Genomic DNA, 18,069 nt, shown 5'->3' on the forward strand with positions numbered 1-18,069 from the left:
TCATCTTCTAAGGTCCTCTGAAAGTTGTTTTGATCGAGATGTGCTACACAGATCTTTCTTGAGAAGAGCAGGCTCTGTCATTAAGCTGACTTTGTATCTTTTGTACAGGACAGTCACCCGTACAACCCACAACTCCAATCTCAATTCATTGATTGGAACACCTACTTCCAATAGCTTATGTAGACGACATTATCCCAGAGGTTCACATACTTTTTTTGAATCTGTGATTGTTTAAATGGTGTACTCAGTATTGATGAGAAGTATGATTGTTTATTAGTTTAGGCTGATTATGTTTGTCTATTAGTGAGAGTTAGATGAAGATTAGACCATATTTTGAGTAATTAATGCAGAAAACCAGGGAATTGCCAAGTGTTCACAAATTATTTTCTTGTAGCTGTATGTCACATTTCCAGTCATTGTACAAAGCAACAAATGAATTCTAAAGGATTCACTTCCAGGGTTTATAGTTTTGTTATGTTATGCTATCTTGTGTTTCTATTTAGGGAAGCAATGAGAAATTACCTTAAGGAGCGTGGCGATCAAACTGTACTAATTCTACACGCTAAGGTTGCACAAAAATCTTACGGGAATGAAAAAAGGTGAGTTAGCTATACAACATGTTTGATTTGTCTAAGTCCCCATGGAAAAGGATGACGTTATATTTTATCCTTTTAGGTCCTTGAGATGTTCTAAAGTGCTTTGCAGCGATTGGGTTGCTTTGCAAAAATGGTCACTAGATCTTTCAGTGCAGTAATCTCCGTGACCAGTTTTTTTAAAGTTCAAAACTCATTATTGTTCATCGGATGAAAAACATTTTCCTCAGTTTCCCTCTGATCTTTCTACAAACTGCCATACAAAGTTACTCACATTAGATTGTTCTGGCTGACAAAGGGAGGGAGAATCTCAAGAGGTTCTCCAGCTATATTAAGAACAAAAGGATAGTAAAGGACAGCATTGATCCTCTTGAAGATCATCTCTGTCATCTATTCACAGAGCTGAGGGAGATGTTAAAGTATTAAATTAATTTTTTTTTGTATTTGTATTATCTGGGAGACAGACATGGAAACTGCACAACTGAAGCCAAAGAGTACTGAGGTCACGGACTTTATCCACAGTATAGAAGAGTAGGTGCTGGCTGTCTTAAAACAAATGAAAATAGATAGATCCCCAGGGTCTGGAAAGGTGATCTGTCGGACCTTGTAGGAGGCTAGTGCAAAATTTGCAGGAGCCCATGCAAAGATATTTTAAATGTCTTTGGCCATGGTTGAGCTTCTGGTGGACTGGTGGATAGCTAATTCCTCATGTTGTTCAAGAAAGGCTCTGATAATAAGCCAGGAAATGATAGGCTGACATCAGTCATGGGTAAATTATTGAAGATGTTCAAGGGACAGGAGATGCAAGTTTGTGGATAGACAGGACCTGATTAGGGATAGTCTACGTGGCTTTGTGCATGGCACATAATGTCTAACTAATCTTAAGTGTTTTTCGAGGAGGTTATCAAGAAGGAATATTGAAGGGAAAGCAATCGACATTGCCTGTATGGTCTTTAGGAAAGTCCTTCATGGGAAGCTGGTCCAGAAGATTAATTCACTTGACATTGAGAATGCAAGAGTCAATTGGATTCAGGTTGCCTTAGTAGGCAAAGACAGAGTAACAGTAGATAGTTGTCTGTCTGATTGGAGGTCTGTGACCTGTGACTAGTGCCATAGCTACCAGTGCTGGGTCTGTTGTTGGTTATCATCTATATAAATGATTTAGATAATATGGTAAACTGGATCTGCAAATTTGTGGACGATACCAAGATTGAAGGTGTAGTGGACAGTGAGGAAAGCTGTCAAAGCTTGCAGCACGATCTGGAGCAGCTGCTGATATAGTTTGGTGTTGAAATCAATGTAGGGCTGCTTTAGGGACTCCAGCTCTGGATTTTTCCCTTGGGGTTTATTCCCATAGCCTTCCCCATGAGTGGGTATAGCTGCAAGGCATTGGAGATTTGAGATCAGAGTTCTTCCATATGATCTGCCAACCACGGCTGATGAGCCCAATCTGCCCAAAGCGACTGGTTTTAAGGCACCAGTAACCTGCCTTTTACTCTTTCTCCTGTCAGTAGAAAGTGTTCCGTGGGGCTTAGTTGATAAGACACGTGTGAAGATCAGGAGCTGGACTTGGTTGTCAGAGGCTCTTTGAGGCACACACCATTGGGAGCTTGTCCCCATTACCACCCTTGTCTATAACAATCTTAGGAACTAGTAAAATAGTAGATGTGAAATTCTGAAAAGCCGAACAACTTAACATTTATATAGATGTCCTCTTTCTTCTTCCTGTCAATTCGTGTAGCAGTCATATAGGCCAGCATTTAGCCCAGTACAGAGTGATCTTTACTACCACTCTTTGTCAAGCCGCTCATGAAGCTTTGCGAGCTGTAGCTCCTATCTGCCTCTTGTAGAAGACAGATCTTGGTTATATGCCTGTCCAGAAAGCTGGTCTTGGTCTTGATGCATACCTGTCACAAAAATCCTCTTGTCTGCAACTACTCAAATGACTCTTCCCACAATCCATGAGTCAACTATAAACACATTGTCTCCTGGGGGGAAATTAAGTTTTACACCTGACCATTTCTGACATTTCTGTCAATGGTATATAGTCCTTAACCCATTGTTTCCAAAACAAGTTTGACATGTATTTTTTTCTGAATAAATCGGCCTCTCTTATTAATTCCTTTATGGTTGATTCTGGAATTTCTGAAATTTGGCGATTTTTACACCCTAACAATAAAGAATTTTCATACTTTTCTCATGTTTATCATAATTACTCAAGAATTGACTACTTTATTGATCATCGTTTACTCACAGATGTTATCGATTGTAAATATGATTCCATTACCATCTCTGACCCATGCACCCTTGAAGTTATCTATTTAGACAATGGATTCATCTTCTAATGCTAAATCTTGGAGGTTCAACTTTATTTTACTGCAGGACTCAGACTTCCTTAACTTTATTAAACAACAAATTGATTTGTTTTTTTCAACAAATTCTACAGAAGAGATCTCTACTGGAACATTATGGGACACTTTTAAAGCATTTATTCACGGACAGATTATTTCATACTCTGCTGGAGTTAGGAAACAAACTAATTCTGAAATATTAATATTGGTCAATAAAATTAAAGAAATTGATAAGATTTATTCAGTGACCCCCAGTAAAGAACTTTATAAAAAAAAGAGTTGAACTTCAAATGGAATATGGTTTGTTATTATCCTCTTCGATTGAAAATCAGTTAATTAAATATAGAACCCACTTTTATGTACATGGAGATAAATCTGGCAAATTATTGGCTAATCAATTGAAAATTGCTTCGGTTAAACGATAAATCACCAAGATTCGTAAACGAGATGGCACTTTGACGATTGATCATAAAGAGATAAATAAAGCTTTTCAAGATTTTTATAATTCTTTATATCAATCAGAATTTGTTGAGGATTCTTCCATAATGGATGAATTTTTTTAAAAATTGAATATCCTAAAATTAACAACAGAAGACAGTGTATTTCTAGACGCACCTATTACGGAAACCGAAATAAAAGAGGCTATTTTTTCAATTAATTCAGGTAAAGCCCCTGGTCCGGATGGTTATATTGCAGAATTTTTAAAATCCTTTTCCTCTATACTCTCTCCTTGGCTTTGTAAAATTTTTAAAGATGTGTTAACTGTAAGTAAATTACCACTATCTTTTTATGATGCCTCCATTTCTCTAATTCTTAAAGATAAAAGACCCCACTGAATGTGCATCCTATCGGCCTATATCCTTGCTGAAATTGGATTTTAAGATTTTCACCTAAATCTTGGCCACTAGATTAGAAAATATATTATCTAAAATTATTTCTGAAGATCAGACCGGATTTATTAAAAACATTCATCTTTTAACATCAGAAAATTAATTAATATAATTTATACTCCTTCATCTAAAATACCAGAATGTGTTATTTCCTTAGATGCTGAAAAAGCGTTTGATAGAGTTGAATGGCTATATTTATTTAATACATTGCAGAATTTTAATTTTAGTTTAAAATTTATATCATGGATTAAATTAATATATTATAAACCTTTGGCTTTGGTTCTTACCAATAATCAGAGATCTCCTTATCCCGTGGTACGAGGCAAGGCTGTCCTTTAAGTCCTTTATTATTTGACATTGTTTTGGTACCTTAAGCCATTGCCATTCGTGAATCACTTAATATTTTTGGTATTACTCGTGGAGAAGGGACTTATAAGTTATCATTATATGCTGATGATTTGTTACTATACATATCTGACCCTGAGAGATCTATTCCTGCTATTTCATCCTTGCTTACTCAGTTTAGTAGCTTTTCTGGTTACAAACTGAATTTTAATAAGAGTGAATTATTTCCATTAAATATGCAAGTTCCAATTTATAAACACTTACCATTTAAACTTGTTACAAATCATTTTACTTATTTGGGTATTAAAATTACCAAGAAACATAAGGATTTATTTAAAGTTAATTTTTTACCCTTAATTGACCAAATCAAGCAATTTGTTGCCAGGTGGTCCCCATTATCTTTGTCATTGGTTGGTTGAATTAATGCTATTAAGATGATAGTATTACCCAAATTTTTATATTTATTCCAGGCATTACCAATTTTTATTCCTAAATCTTTTTTTGATATTATTGACTCCAAAATATCCTCGAATGTGTGGCAGAATAAAAATCCTAGATTAAGTAAAAAATATTTACAGAAGCCTAAGAAGGAGGGTGGTTTGGCTTTGCCAAACCTGAGATTTTACTATTGGGCAGTTAATATTCGATATTTAATATTTTGGACACAAGAATCCATTATAGTACCTTGCCCACAATTGGTAAATTTGGAATGTAAATCTGTACAAGACTTCTCATTGTTTTCTATTTTAGGATCTTCGCTTCCTTTTGCTTTATCTAAATTGAATAAACAAATACCCAATCCTATAGTTAAACATACATTACGAATATGGTTTCAATTTCGTAAATTCTTTGGCTTGAATAAGTTAATCTTATCAAGCCCTATTATATCTAACTTTTTTTTTCGGCCCTCTTTTATGGATCATGCCTTTTGTATTATGGAAAACAAAAGGTATAACATGTTTTCGTGATTTTTTTTTTAAGACAATAGTTTTGTGTCCTTTGAACAGCTATCTAATAAATATAATTTGCCTAAAACTCATTTTTTTACTTAGTTGCAAGTTAGAAATTTCTTGAATAACATGTTACAGTTCTTTCCGAAATTACGTCCAATGGACATTACGGAAAATTTTTTAGCTCTGAATCCTTGCCAGAAGGGTTTAGTAGCCATCATTTATAATATGATCATGAAACTACAGCCAGAAGTATCAGAAAAAATTAAGAAGGAATGGGAAAAAAAACTTCATTGTCTTATACCCGCTGAGCAGTCAATTCTTCTATTTGTGCTAAACATGCCTTAATACGATTTAAGGTTGTACATAGGGCTCACATGTCTAAGGATAAACTTGCTCGATTTTATTCTTATGTTAATCCAACCTTTGACAGATGTCATTCTGAAGTTGCTTCATTGACCCACATGTTTTGGTCTTGCCCCGCTTGCAAAATTATTGGAAAGATATTTTCGGTATTACTTCAAAAGTTCTGAATATTAAATTGCAACCGCATCCTATTACTGCAATTTTTGGTTTACCAGTGGTGAATAATAGTTTATCCCCCTCAGCTCGGCGGATGATTGCATTTGTTACGTTAATGGCTAGAAGATCTATCCTATTGAATTGGAAAGAAATTAATCCTCCAACCATATTTCAGTGGTTTTCTCAAACTATTTCTTATTTGAGTTTAGAAAAAATTATAAGTGTTGTTTTTGACCCTTCAATTAAATTTGAAGAAACTTGGAGACCATTTATTCCACATTTTCATATGAGCTAAACTGACTTTTCCTAAACCTTACTTTTATTATCCTTAATTACTTGGATGGAGGTACAGAGTTATTGATGCTGCTGTGTATATTTGACATAATGCAATGGCCCTTTTTGGAGGGTTTTTTTCTTATTTACTCCTTTTTTCGTAATCACTATGAGTTTGGGAGGTTATTATATATGGATTGTCATCTATTTGTATTTATACTTTAACCTATTAATTATGTGTTCTCAAACTCTGTTTCTCTTATGTTTGTTTAAAATTAATAAAAAGAAAAAAAGACACGTATTTCATCTGCAGTGAGCATAAACGTCTTCCTTTTGGAACTCTCCTGGTGGGAAGGATGGTGAGGTCTTCAGAAGCAAGTGGTAGTTAGGTGTTAATGCTTCCACACCTTTAGGTGCTTTAGTAATTGGATTACAGTTGATAATAGCCTCTACTTCGCAAAAGACTATGTGGAAATCTTTGTCAGGACTCTGTACCTTTTATGGTGGAATTTAGGACCTTTTGCTCAGACCTGATCAATTTCTCCCATACCATCCATGATGTGAACCAGCTGGGGCATTAAAAATCCACTTAATTCCTTTTTGAAGAAAAATGTCATTGATCTGTGCATGATTTCACTTCTCAGTGGCTTCTTGTAAGTCACGCTTAGTTCCAACAAAGTTTGTTGCGTTAACAAAGAAATCTGTGTCTAAAGAAGATGCCACTTCAAAGTGAACAGTTTGTATAGCTGGACAGGTAAATATGACTCCATATCTTTTCTGTGTATTCCTGCTCTTCATCTCAAAAGGTCCAAAGTAGTCCACTCCTGCATGTGTAAATGGGGGTTCATCTGGAGAGACCCTGTCCAGAGGTACAGTGCCTATAAAAAGTATTCACCCTCTTGGAAGTTAATGTTTTACTGCTTCATAACATTGAATCACAGTAGATTTAATTTTGTTTTTGTCACTGATCAACAGAAAAGACCCTTTCATGTCAAAGTGAAAACAAATTTTTTACAAATTGGTCTAAATTTATTTCAATTATTAAAGACAAAATAATTGCATAATTACTCATCCCCTTCATGTCAGTATTTAGTAGATGCACCTTTTTATTCTTTACAAAGCTGCTCAAGCTCTGTCATATTGCATGGGGATCATGAGTGAACAGCCTTTTTCAAGTCCACCCACAAATTCTCGATTGGATTAAGGTCTGGACTCTGACTTGGCCATTCCAGGACATTAACTTTGCTGTTTTTAAGCCTTTCCTGTGTAGCTTTGGCCTTGTGCTTGAGGCCATTGTCTTGCTGGAAAACAAATCATGTCCCAAGTCGCAGTTGTCTTAGAGACTGCATCAGGTTTTTCCTCCACGATTTCCCTGTATCTTGCTGCATTTAATTTGTCCTCGACCTTCACAGGTCTTCCAAGGCCTACTGCAGTGAAGCATCCCCATAGCATGATGCAGTCACCACCATGCTTCGCTATAGGGATAGTGTGTTTTGATGATGTGTGGTGTTTAGCTTATGCCAAATATACTGTTTAGTCTGATGGCCAAAAGGCTCAATTTTGGTTTCATCAGACTATAGAACCACCTTCCAGCTGACTTCATAGTCTCCCACATGCCTTCTGGCAAACTCTAGCTGAGATTTCATTTGAGTTTTCTCAACAATGGCTTTCTCTATGCCACTCTCCGAGAAAGCTTTTACTGGTGAAGCACCCAGGCAACCATTGTTGTATGCGCAGTCTCTCACATCTTAGCCACTGAAATTTGTAACTCCTCCAGAGCAGTCATCGGTCTCTTGCTGGCCTCCCTCATTAGTCCCCTTCTTCCATGGTCACTTAGTTTTTGAGGACGGCCTGCTCTAGGAAGATTTACAGCTGTGAAATATTCTTTCCATTTCTTGATGGTTGACTTAACTGTACTGCAAGGGATATTCAGTGGCTTGGAAATTTTTTTGTATCTATCTCCTGACTTGTGCTTTTCAATAACCTTTTTGCAGAGTTGTTTGATAGTGTAGTTTTTGTCAAGATACTGACTCACCAGCAGTTGGACTTTCTAGATATAGGTATATATTTACTGTAGTCATTTGAAATGCCTTGACTGCACACAGGTGATTGCCATTTAACTAATTATGTGATTTCCAAAACTAATTGGATACACCAGTGATGATTTAGTGTGTCATTATTAAAGAGGGTGAATACTTAATGCAATCAATTATTTTGCATTTTATATTTGTAATTAATTTAGATCACTTTGTAGAGATCTGTTTTCACTTTAAACACGAGTTTTTTTTTGATCTGTCAAAAAAGAAAAAGCCAAATTAAATCCACTGTGATTCAATGTTGTAAAACAATAAAAGATGAAATTCCAAAGGGGATGAATACTTTTTTAGGCACTGCAGATCTGCCATGTGCTGTAATCCTGGAGCTGCATGCAACCATTGGAAAGACAACACACTTAGACAGGATTCTTCCAATAGCTGTACTAGCATTTGCAATCCAATATTTTTGGCACAAACTAGATAACATGTTTATAGTCACCATGTCCCACCTCTTGATGTACATGCCTCAGAATGATGTCTGAGATACGGAGATCCTTTGCTGAGAGACAACCTCGCTGACCTGACCTTTGGTCTTTTCAATTGTTCTTTCCAAAGGATACCCTTGTTCTTCATCCAAGTCAGACTGAGTAAGAGCAATGTTTCTTTGCTATCTTTTCCATCTAAAAAATGAGCAGGTTCTTAAATCTAAGAATCTAGGCCACTGTCTTCCTCAAACAGAACAGAAATGCGAAATGTTGGATGATGACTGTTACTGCATCCACCTCTTCTTCAGTTTGCGTGGCATTGATTGTAACACTCCTCTTAACTCTTGAAGATACTGAGGCTCTGACATCCATGTCTCATTTCCCCTTCTGAGGTGTGGCCTGTCTTGGATTGTGATCTTAAAGTTGAAAGTATCAGACTGAATGCACCATTGTACACTCAATACTCTGTCCGCTGAGGTATATCTTGATCCGAATTCAAATCCTTCATGTCGTTCACTCTTTGCTTTTCTGATATCACAGCTAGCACTCTTATTGTTTATCCACTTATTGAGATGAAACCCACCTTTAGCACAAATGGATACAAGATCTTGATAAAGAGACATCACTTCTTCCTCAGAGGACTCTGACACAAGGCAGTCATCAACATAGAAGCATGGCTGAACTGTTCTTCATTGTCTTCTACATATTTCCTATGAGTGAAATTGGCACAGCTCGATGAGAAAGTTGCTCCAGGAGATGTACCGCCTTCCTAACGTCCACCATATCTTGGCTAAGTTCACCATCAGGCCCCAAGAGAAACCTCAGCATATCAGTATCTTCCACTGGTACTTTAACCTGATGAAACATATATTCAACATCTGCCATTATCATCATTGGTTCTTTTTTGCATCTGGTCATGATTCCAATCAGTGAGGTAGTAAGGTCTAGTCCCTGTAAAGCTAAGAATTGAGTGATGTTCCCTGAAAAATCACCCCACAGTCAAACATAAAATAAGCATTCCCTTTTCTGGAGTGATAAACGCCATGATGTGGAATATACCAGACTTTCCCATCACTGCGTTTCAGATTCATTGCTGGCACTCTTTCAGCATTACATACTTCATGAAAGCTGTGTAGTCACTATAAAATGACAAATCCTCCTCAAAGCTCTACCTTAGATTTTGAATGTGCTGTTCAGCAATCTTTCTTCCTATTATTTGGCATGTTGATCTTCTTTCTCAAAGGTGAAATAATCTTATAGTAGCCATCCACCAGTTCTGCAGAATTTGCAACCTGATCCATTAATTTATAATCATGACAAACCAGGTTATTCATTCTGCATTCAGAAGTCTGCCTTGAACTACTGCTGTCAAAGCTCATTCAAGTTCAAAACTGAGATCCTTTTAACTGTCAGCTCTGGCTGAGCATAGTCTCTTCCATCCATGGTCTATCCACAGTCCAACCCAATACAGTACTGTCCTCATTGCATAGGATCCATTATTGACACTGCAAATCATTTGCTCATTTGTCCCTATCAGCAGCTCAATTTTTGGCAAATGGCCATGTTTCAAGTGAGACCATCCCTAGAAATTCCTCTGTTGTGGAATGTTCCCTTTGTGGACAGGCATACTTTCCTGTGTATATATGTTGGGCAGTTCACAACAGTTTTCACTATCTAAGCTAGCTATTTACAATCCTGAAACAACATAGGTACTCATAATCTTCTCTTGACTTATGGTGTGTAAGAGAATGTGTTTCCTTTTTCCTGTGAGGTTGAGCTTCTTCATTAAGCCCACTGTGCAGAACACTGCTGTACTTCCTTGATCTAGGTAAGCATAAGTTTACTGCTAAAAGAGGAACTCAGCAGGCCAGGCAGTATCTGGAAAAGAGTACAGTCAATGTTTCAGACCAAGACCCTTCATCAGGACATAAGTAATCACTGTTTTGTTACCCTTTTTAGATTTCACTTATGCTAGAACTATGGGAAGTTTACAGTCATGATCAGCAGCCCCTATCAGCCCATTAGATACGAAGGCACTGCTCACTGCTGTGTCTAATTCTTTCATTAATTTTTTTGATTCTGCACCCTTTTCTTTTGAGTGAATATGAATTATGTTGAAATGCTTGCCACTACATAACTTACATGAAAACTCTTCCTGCAGTCCTTGTTGACGTGTCCTATACAAAACAGCCAAAGCAGACACCATTTTCTTTTAGGAAGGCAATCTTCTCATATGAGCCCTTTTCTTCAGCTAGTGGCATAAATCCAATGTTCACTCATAGAACAGGCAATCCCATTTAGATGATGAGACCATTTCCCTTCCATTAGTTCCCATTTCAGTTTTACTTCACACAGTGGCCATAGGAGAGGCAACACTTCCTTTAGCCTTAGAATAAAATTGTGGCTTGGTTTTGTTTATACCTTTGCTTATTGCCAGTGATGTAGCATCCTTTATATTCCTAGGCACCGGGTGTGTAGTAATCTTTACTTGCCTCTCAATAAAATCAATGTCTGTGAAAGTAATCTTAAAGTTATGCCTTTCCTGAAGTACATAGACAACCATTTTTCATATATCCCTAAGCATATATGCAATTTCTTTATGACAGTCAATATATTGGCAGGCATGTCCAGCAGACACATGTACTGCACTTCTTCCATGACATTGCAACAGCCTCTAAGAAAAAGACTGCTATCTTGGAGAACTTTCATGTCTTTAGATTGGTAAGTACTCAAAAAAGAGCTTTTTGCATGTAGGCAGGTGCAATTTTACTTTACATTTCCAAAACATTCCTGTAATAAGCCTTAGCTTTTAGATATCCTTTCATTGGGTCAACATGCTGGCAACTGCTGACAAGTTCTCTGTGGCGACCTCTAGTGTACTGTTCAAGGAAATAGAAGCAGTCACTGTAGCTGTTAGTCTTGTTATGAGTGATGAACAGACCTGATGGTCAATGGGGTGCAGAGTTAACCATTCCCAACCTCCCTCCTGAGAACTACAAACTGTTGCTGTTGCTATGTTGTTCATGAGAGAGAGAGATAAAGCCCAGGCAAGGACATCTGCTACAGATAAGAGGGGGAGAGAGACTGTTGATTTACTGTATTTTGACTCTTCCTGGATTATTTACCTTCCACTACAAGGACTTTGCTCATTAACATTCCTCAGGAGATAGCAGGAGTGGCCTGATTTGATGGACACGGTCATTTAGAGTTGATGGATAGCTGAGACCCCGTTTGTAGGGATAAAAGACAGGTCTGGAGAGACACCCTTCAGACACACCAGTGGACACTGATTGAGTGTTGGGAACCCACAGAAAGGTGGGGGCTTTGGAGACCGAACCAGGAGATCGGTCAGTAAAGCTCACAGTGTTACAGCAGGGCCGATGGGGACTTGTGTGTGTCCACTCATGCCCGAGAGACGAGTCCACCACAGAAGAACGGTCTAGCTCAGGGGTCGGCAACCCGCGGCTCCGGAGCCGCATGCGGCTCTTTCATCTCTGTGCTGCGGCTCCCTGTGGTTTGTTAGTTTTTGAAATGTAATTCGAAATTTGAAGATTATGGTGATCTTGTACAATCTAAAAACGTTGTGGAGACCCCATTTCCTGGCAGATCCGAACCGGCTCACAATTAGCCACCGTTCCGGCTAAGGGAGATAGCCTGCGGGGGTTTGTGAGTATGTGTCTTTTGGAGCATCCACGCCCACGGGGACGGGTTGAGGGAGGCTTTAAAGCAAGGCAGTTTAGTTCGAATAAAGTTACCTTTGACTGCAGTGTCTTTATTTTAGCGCTGCGTATAGCACACCGTGACAACGTGTTTTTTATCGCTATTAATATACATCACCACTGCCAATGCCTGACACCCGCCAGTGCGCGCTTTCTTTTAATTCTTCGATCCAAGGTAGGCTAACTATGGAGTAACCTTCAACCCAACGTCTTTTTTTCGGAGTTCAAAATGTTTTTGTTGCATGCAGAAATGTAATTTCGTTTTGTCTGCAGGAGTTCATATCTCTCTCTCTCTCCCTCTCTCCCTCTCTCCCTCTCTCCCTCTCTCCCTCTCTCCCTCTCTCCCTCTCTCCCTCTCTCCCTCTCTCCCTCTCTCCCTCTCTCCCTCTCTCCCTCTCTCCCTCTCTCCCTCTCTCCCTCTCTCCCTCTCTCCCTCTCTCCCTCCCCCCCTCTCTCCCTCTCTCCCCCCTCTCTCTCTCTCTCCCCCCCTCTCTCTCTCTCTCTCCCCTCTCTCTCTCTCTCCCCCCCTCTCTCTCTCTCTCTCTCTCTCCCCCCTCTCTCTCTCTCTCTCTCTCTCCCCCCTCTCTCTCTCTCTCTCTCTCCCCCCTCTCTCTCTCTCTCTCTCTCTCCCCCCTCTCTCTCTCCCCCCTCTCTCTCTCTCTCTCTCTCTCTCCCCCTCTCTCTCTCTCTCTCTCTCTCTGTTTGGTTCAGCCGTTGATTCACATCCTGTATAAATGCACTACCATAGTGATTAATGCTTGAAAAACATCTACTTTGGTTTTAGCTTGGGAAATAATGAGATTAGCTTGTGAAGTTGCTTTGCAACAGCTTCACATAGATTAATTGAATCCTCAAAATGAGATTGCGCTTGCAAGGCATTTTCTTTAATTTGCATAAGATCCTTAATTGATGGTAAATTTTGTTCACATTTGTTTCATACTCCTATTGAAGACTTGTTTAGATTAGCCTTAGCTTTAATTTCTTTAACCCAATTGCAGGGTTACTGGCGCCAGTTCCGTGCTTCGATACACTCATGTTACTTTTGTTAGTTGCCAGACTAATTGTTTGCTTGTAACACTGGCGATATTCGATTGAATAAATAAAGTCAACAAGCAAATTGTCCGCACATCCCCAGCAATGAAACTAGATCGAACAAGCAGCCTTTTATTCAAATGTCGGCAACCGGAATATTTCAGCACTTCAATAGAACAAAACAACAGACCCTCAGGCAAATACCACGTGACCAAGCAATGGTCCCCAATGGGCAGGCAGCGCAGACCATTCAAAACTGTGTTCAAACCACAAATGCACAGTATGAATTTAAAAAAAGTCGTTTACTTGCTGTAAGCTGATCCAGTTTCGCCAACAGGTCCAAGGCAATCCTTCACAGTAGACTAGTGTTCATTTGGTATAACTTTTTTTTAACAAGATGTAGTGGTTACTTCAAAACAAATCAGAACCACTGAGGGGCTAAGTTATAAGATCGACTCTGTATGACACGCTTCCAGAATAACAAAGTTCCAAATTTGAAAAAGGTACTTATGAAACCAGAGATGAAAAAAGAACTAAAACTAAATTACTAATATAGCATTCAAATCAGTGAAGTAACAAAGTTAACAGTCGAAAAAACATATTTAGTGAAGTTAGTGTTCCAATAATGTCTAGTTATGCTTAAACATGGTGTGAACCTGATGGGTATATCACTTGATATTATGCTATTGATTTGAAGTATTTAATGAAGATTTGTTGTTTAAAATGCTACATGATGAATTTGTCTAGGTGATTCCAAGCTCAACTATTTTTCCTGTCTCACTGTGTCGCATTTTCTCTCTGTTGCTCTTGTGCATATTACCTATGGAGGGAATTAATTTTCTGATCAATTTCTTTATCAGATCATACAACTTTGTAAATTCCACCTTATCCCAGTTACCATCCACGTTTCAGGATTTTCCCTGCTGTTCTGCTTTCTGCTTGAAATTTCTTTTTAAAGGTCTTTTTGAACTATATTAAATTTCTGGATGTTCTAGTTCTGGTTGTTGGGACATCCAGACTTGTTCAATCATTCCCTTGCTAATTACATTTCTTGCCTGACATTCTAACCCCTTAGTAAAGTACACAAAATTGAAAGGACCTAAATGTGTAATGGATCCTCTCTCCTTATGTGTTTCGCTCTTGCACTTTACCCCTGTGCCTTCTGATGCTACTTGGTTAAACATTTCAGAACTTTTACTTCGTACATTTTCTTAACAATTATATATTATTCATTTATTTATAGTTCTTTGTCAAAAATCTCATTAACATTTTCTTAATAAATATTTGTACTTGTGATACATTTTTGATACAGTTGGTCTGTTTTATTATATTTAAGGTTGAAGTTGAAATGAGCAGAAAATTCATGACATTGCTCCTTTTTCTACAACTGTATGGATTGTTTCTGTACTTCAGAGTCACGTGGTCAGTAATGTCACTTCTATAACTGGAAGCAAAATTGTTACTGTTTTCTGGAAATAATTGTTCATTAAAAACAGCTGAATGAATTGCTTACTTTGCTAGTGTGGTTTCGGGACAGGGGTTCAGCTGAAGAAATAGTAGCAAAATGACTTGCATTCCTAAATAAGGAAGATGACTCATTTTAGATTGTTAAGAATGCACTAAGGAAGTGAAAGTAGACAGTCAATTGATGCAATAACCTACTTAGAATGAACATGGTTTGGAATATGAACTGGCAATTGAATTTCATTTAAACCGTTACTTTTCTGCTGTCTGCATTGGTGTTGTAAATGAAAAATGAAGAAAATTCCCCATTACTCATTTTAATTGTTTTCTAAGTAAAGTTAACGATCTTTATCATAATTATAGAGCATATTTAATGCTTAGTTTTGTTTTCAAGGGAACTTGCAGTTATACAGGTAGTTCTTCTAAATCCATGATGAATCAAAGTGTTTCACTTAATTAAGGATTTCTGAAGTATGGTCTCTGTTTACACTCTCATTGTAGTTCCCTGGTTTTATTCTTTTCCCTTCAATCATAGGCTAAAACATGAGCTGTTTTCTCTTCTCACTACAGTACTTTTTGGTACCCAGAGGTTTCTTTCATCCTTCATAAGAATTCATATTCAACTAATTCAAGTGAACCTAATGAAATTTACAAATATTCTATGCTGATGTAAACAAAAGAGGATTGTAAGGGGAAAAAGTGGGGTTAATCAAGGAGTAACAAGACAATCAGTCCAAGTGGACTGATTTTCCTACTTGAGTGTTACTGGCAGGGCTACTATTTATTGCCTATCCCTAACTGCTCTTGGAAAGGCACTGATGAGGTGGCTCCTACAATAGCTACAATCCTTCTGGTGAAGCTGTTACCTCTATACTGTTGTGTATTTCCGGATATAGATCCTGTAGCAGTGAAAGAAAGGTGGTAATATTTACAATCAGGGTAGTATGTGCTCTCATTGCAATTGCCCTTGTCCTTGGTGCTGGAAATGTTAGAGAAGCCAACTGCGATCCATTTTGTAGATGGCACATGTTATAGCTACTCTGCACTAGTTGAGAAGGAAATTAATTTTAAGGTGGTAGATGTCTCCCAAAAAACTCAATTGTTTACTCATGCATGGTGTTGAATGTTGTGGGAGCTACACTCAACCAGGCAAATGGAGAATATTCCACTATGTGTTCTGTTAACGTACAGGTTTCCCCCGCTATCCAAAGGTAGAGCGTTCCTATAAAATGGTTCGTAAGCTAGAATGTCATAAAGTGAAGTAGCAATTACCATTTATTTATATGGGGAAAAATTTATGAGCATTTGCAGACCCAAAAAATACCTACCAAATCATGCCAACTAGCACATAAAACCTAAAATAATAGTAATATATAGTAAAAGCAGGAATGATCTGATAAATACATAACCTATAAAAAGTAGGAATACTGTTTTCTGCAAGCATTGCAGCACTGTCCACCTGTTACGTACCCCCTAACTGGGTCACTTACCAGCAAAGATAGACAGGTCCATTGAAGTCTGATGGTACTATTTTTAACAGTATTTATTGAAAAAAATACACAAAAATAATATCAATGCAAACATACAGATAATATACGTCACCAATATTAAAACTAAAAGCGCGGGTATAATAATAAATAAGAAATAGCTCTATCATTGTCTAGGGGATAATGTATTGTCCGATGGAAATATAAAAGTCACTTTAGTGCATTCAAGCTGCAGGCTGCAGGTTGCAGCCTTTGGTTGGAGTCAAGAGAGAGTGTTTAAACTTGCCCATTTCTTTTATGATGTCAATCCTTCGAGAGTCAGTGGGGGCTGAGTGCTCCTTTGTGTTAGCTAAAGCTGTTCTTCCGTTCCCCCTTTCTTCAACACGTTTTTTACCATCGGAAAAAATGAAGTAAAACAGAGTCTTACAGGATTTTAGAATCTAACACAATACCAAAGTTTTTTTTTCTACAGAGTAATACAGTTATACATTCAATTCAGTATCTAGATGTCACTTCCTTTAATATCTTAACATCTTGTACTTTACTAAAGTCTTGTAGCATCAGACTCCAATTTAATAACCACCTATTTTTAGGTCATATTTCCCTTTAGCAAACAAAACTAAAGAGTTGTGATCTTAGCTTACGTGTATACTACAAAAATTCATGCAAATACTAATCTTTATGTTGCTTTCAAACTTAACAGGCAGGCTTCCATGTGGGTTGTCGTTTATTATTCACATGCTTTGACGAAATCCCTTAAAACCGGCTTCTGCTATTTAAAAACGGCATCCCCATTAACCCTCGCCTCTTTTCCGGTTAATTCCCACGTGGGGAGCTTGTGCACCCTGGCGAAATTGGCTTTCGTCCGCTCCTTCCATAGGAGTTATTTTATCAACAATGTGTTCCAAACTTAGGCCATCTTCTGAATTTCCACCCAATTCTTTAATTTTACGCAAGTTGCTAGTTTTCTCTTTGGGACCCTTCAGGCTATTAGTTTTCAGTTTAAACTCTTTGTTCAAACAGCATTTCAAATTCTGCTTTTTCACACCACACTCTGGAATAACAATAGCGTGTGGGACCCCGTTACCTTCCAACTCAACCTGTAATTGATTCACAGGCTTTGTGGTACCACGCCATTCTCTCTGTAGCCTGATTGCTGCTTTTGATATCAGTCCAGCCTTTAAATTTTCTTCATTCAATTTGGGAACTACATATTTCCCTTCTCCTTCAATAATAATATTCATCTCCCCACTTTTGATCTCCTCACTAACTTTTAACACACCTTCGAGCACAAACACCTGGGAACTCTCACTTCCCACTGTTACCAAGGCTAACCCTTTCTTCACTGAACCAAGTCTATCTGACCCACAAGTACTGCATTCCTTTTCAACTGAATCAAATACCTTAGACTTTTTCTGAGCTCCATTACTAGGTTCAGTACCACGTGCATCCACATCTTGGACACACTCAAACTGGACATTTGCCTCTTCCAGGCTTTCAATACCCGTACCTGGTCCAAATTCCCCTGATTTTCCCAGCCACTCTCTGGGCAACTCCCTTCCGGAGTAAACTCAACCCCGCGGGCTGAAACAACCTCATCTGCCAACCTAGCAGACTTCTTCAAGGTGAGGGCACCCTGTTCATCTAGGACTGCCCTCATTTCATTATCGGGAACACCTTTAGAATTTTCAACTTCTTGAAACAGTTCTGCCAAACCAGACAGATCATCCATGTCCAACTCTGGACCTTTTAACAGCTCTATCTGTTTCTCATCTTTATTTCGTGCCTCTAGAACTTTTCTCCTCGCTAAGGGCAGGTCTACCTCCTCTCCCTTACTCTTTCTCTTTCCTATTCTCCTTTCCCCCCCCCCCCCCCCCCTTGGTACAGGGTTGGTAAAAATGTCTTGGCCAAATCGATACTGG

At 38.2% G+C, this 18,069-nt stretch overlaps 1 protein-coding gene across 2 annotated transcripts in view; it reads left to right on the top strand.

Moving 5' to 3' along the window:
• rbpjb (recombination signal binding protein for immunoglobulin kappa J region b) overlaps nucleotides 1–18,069 on the top strand; it is a 132,538-nt gene that overhangs the window by 47,982 nt on the left and 66,487 nt on the right. For both annotated transcript variants that reach the window (XM_059989001.1, XM_059989002.1), the window contains exon 3: nucleotides 504–599. In XM_059989001.1, coding sequence (XP_059844984.1) covers nucleotides 504–599 — 96 coding nt within the window. The remainder of the gene's footprint in view (nucleotides 1–503; nucleotides 600–18,069) is intronic.

The sequence above is a fragment of the Hypanus sabinus genome, chromosome 14 (assembly GCF_030144855.1).
Source record: "Hypanus sabinus isolate sHypSab1 chromosome 14, sHypSab1.hap1, whole genome shotgun sequence".
NCBI classification, from domain to species: Eukaryota; Metazoa; Chordata; class Chondrichthyes; order Myliobatiformes; family Dasyatidae; genus Hypanus; species Hypanus sabinus.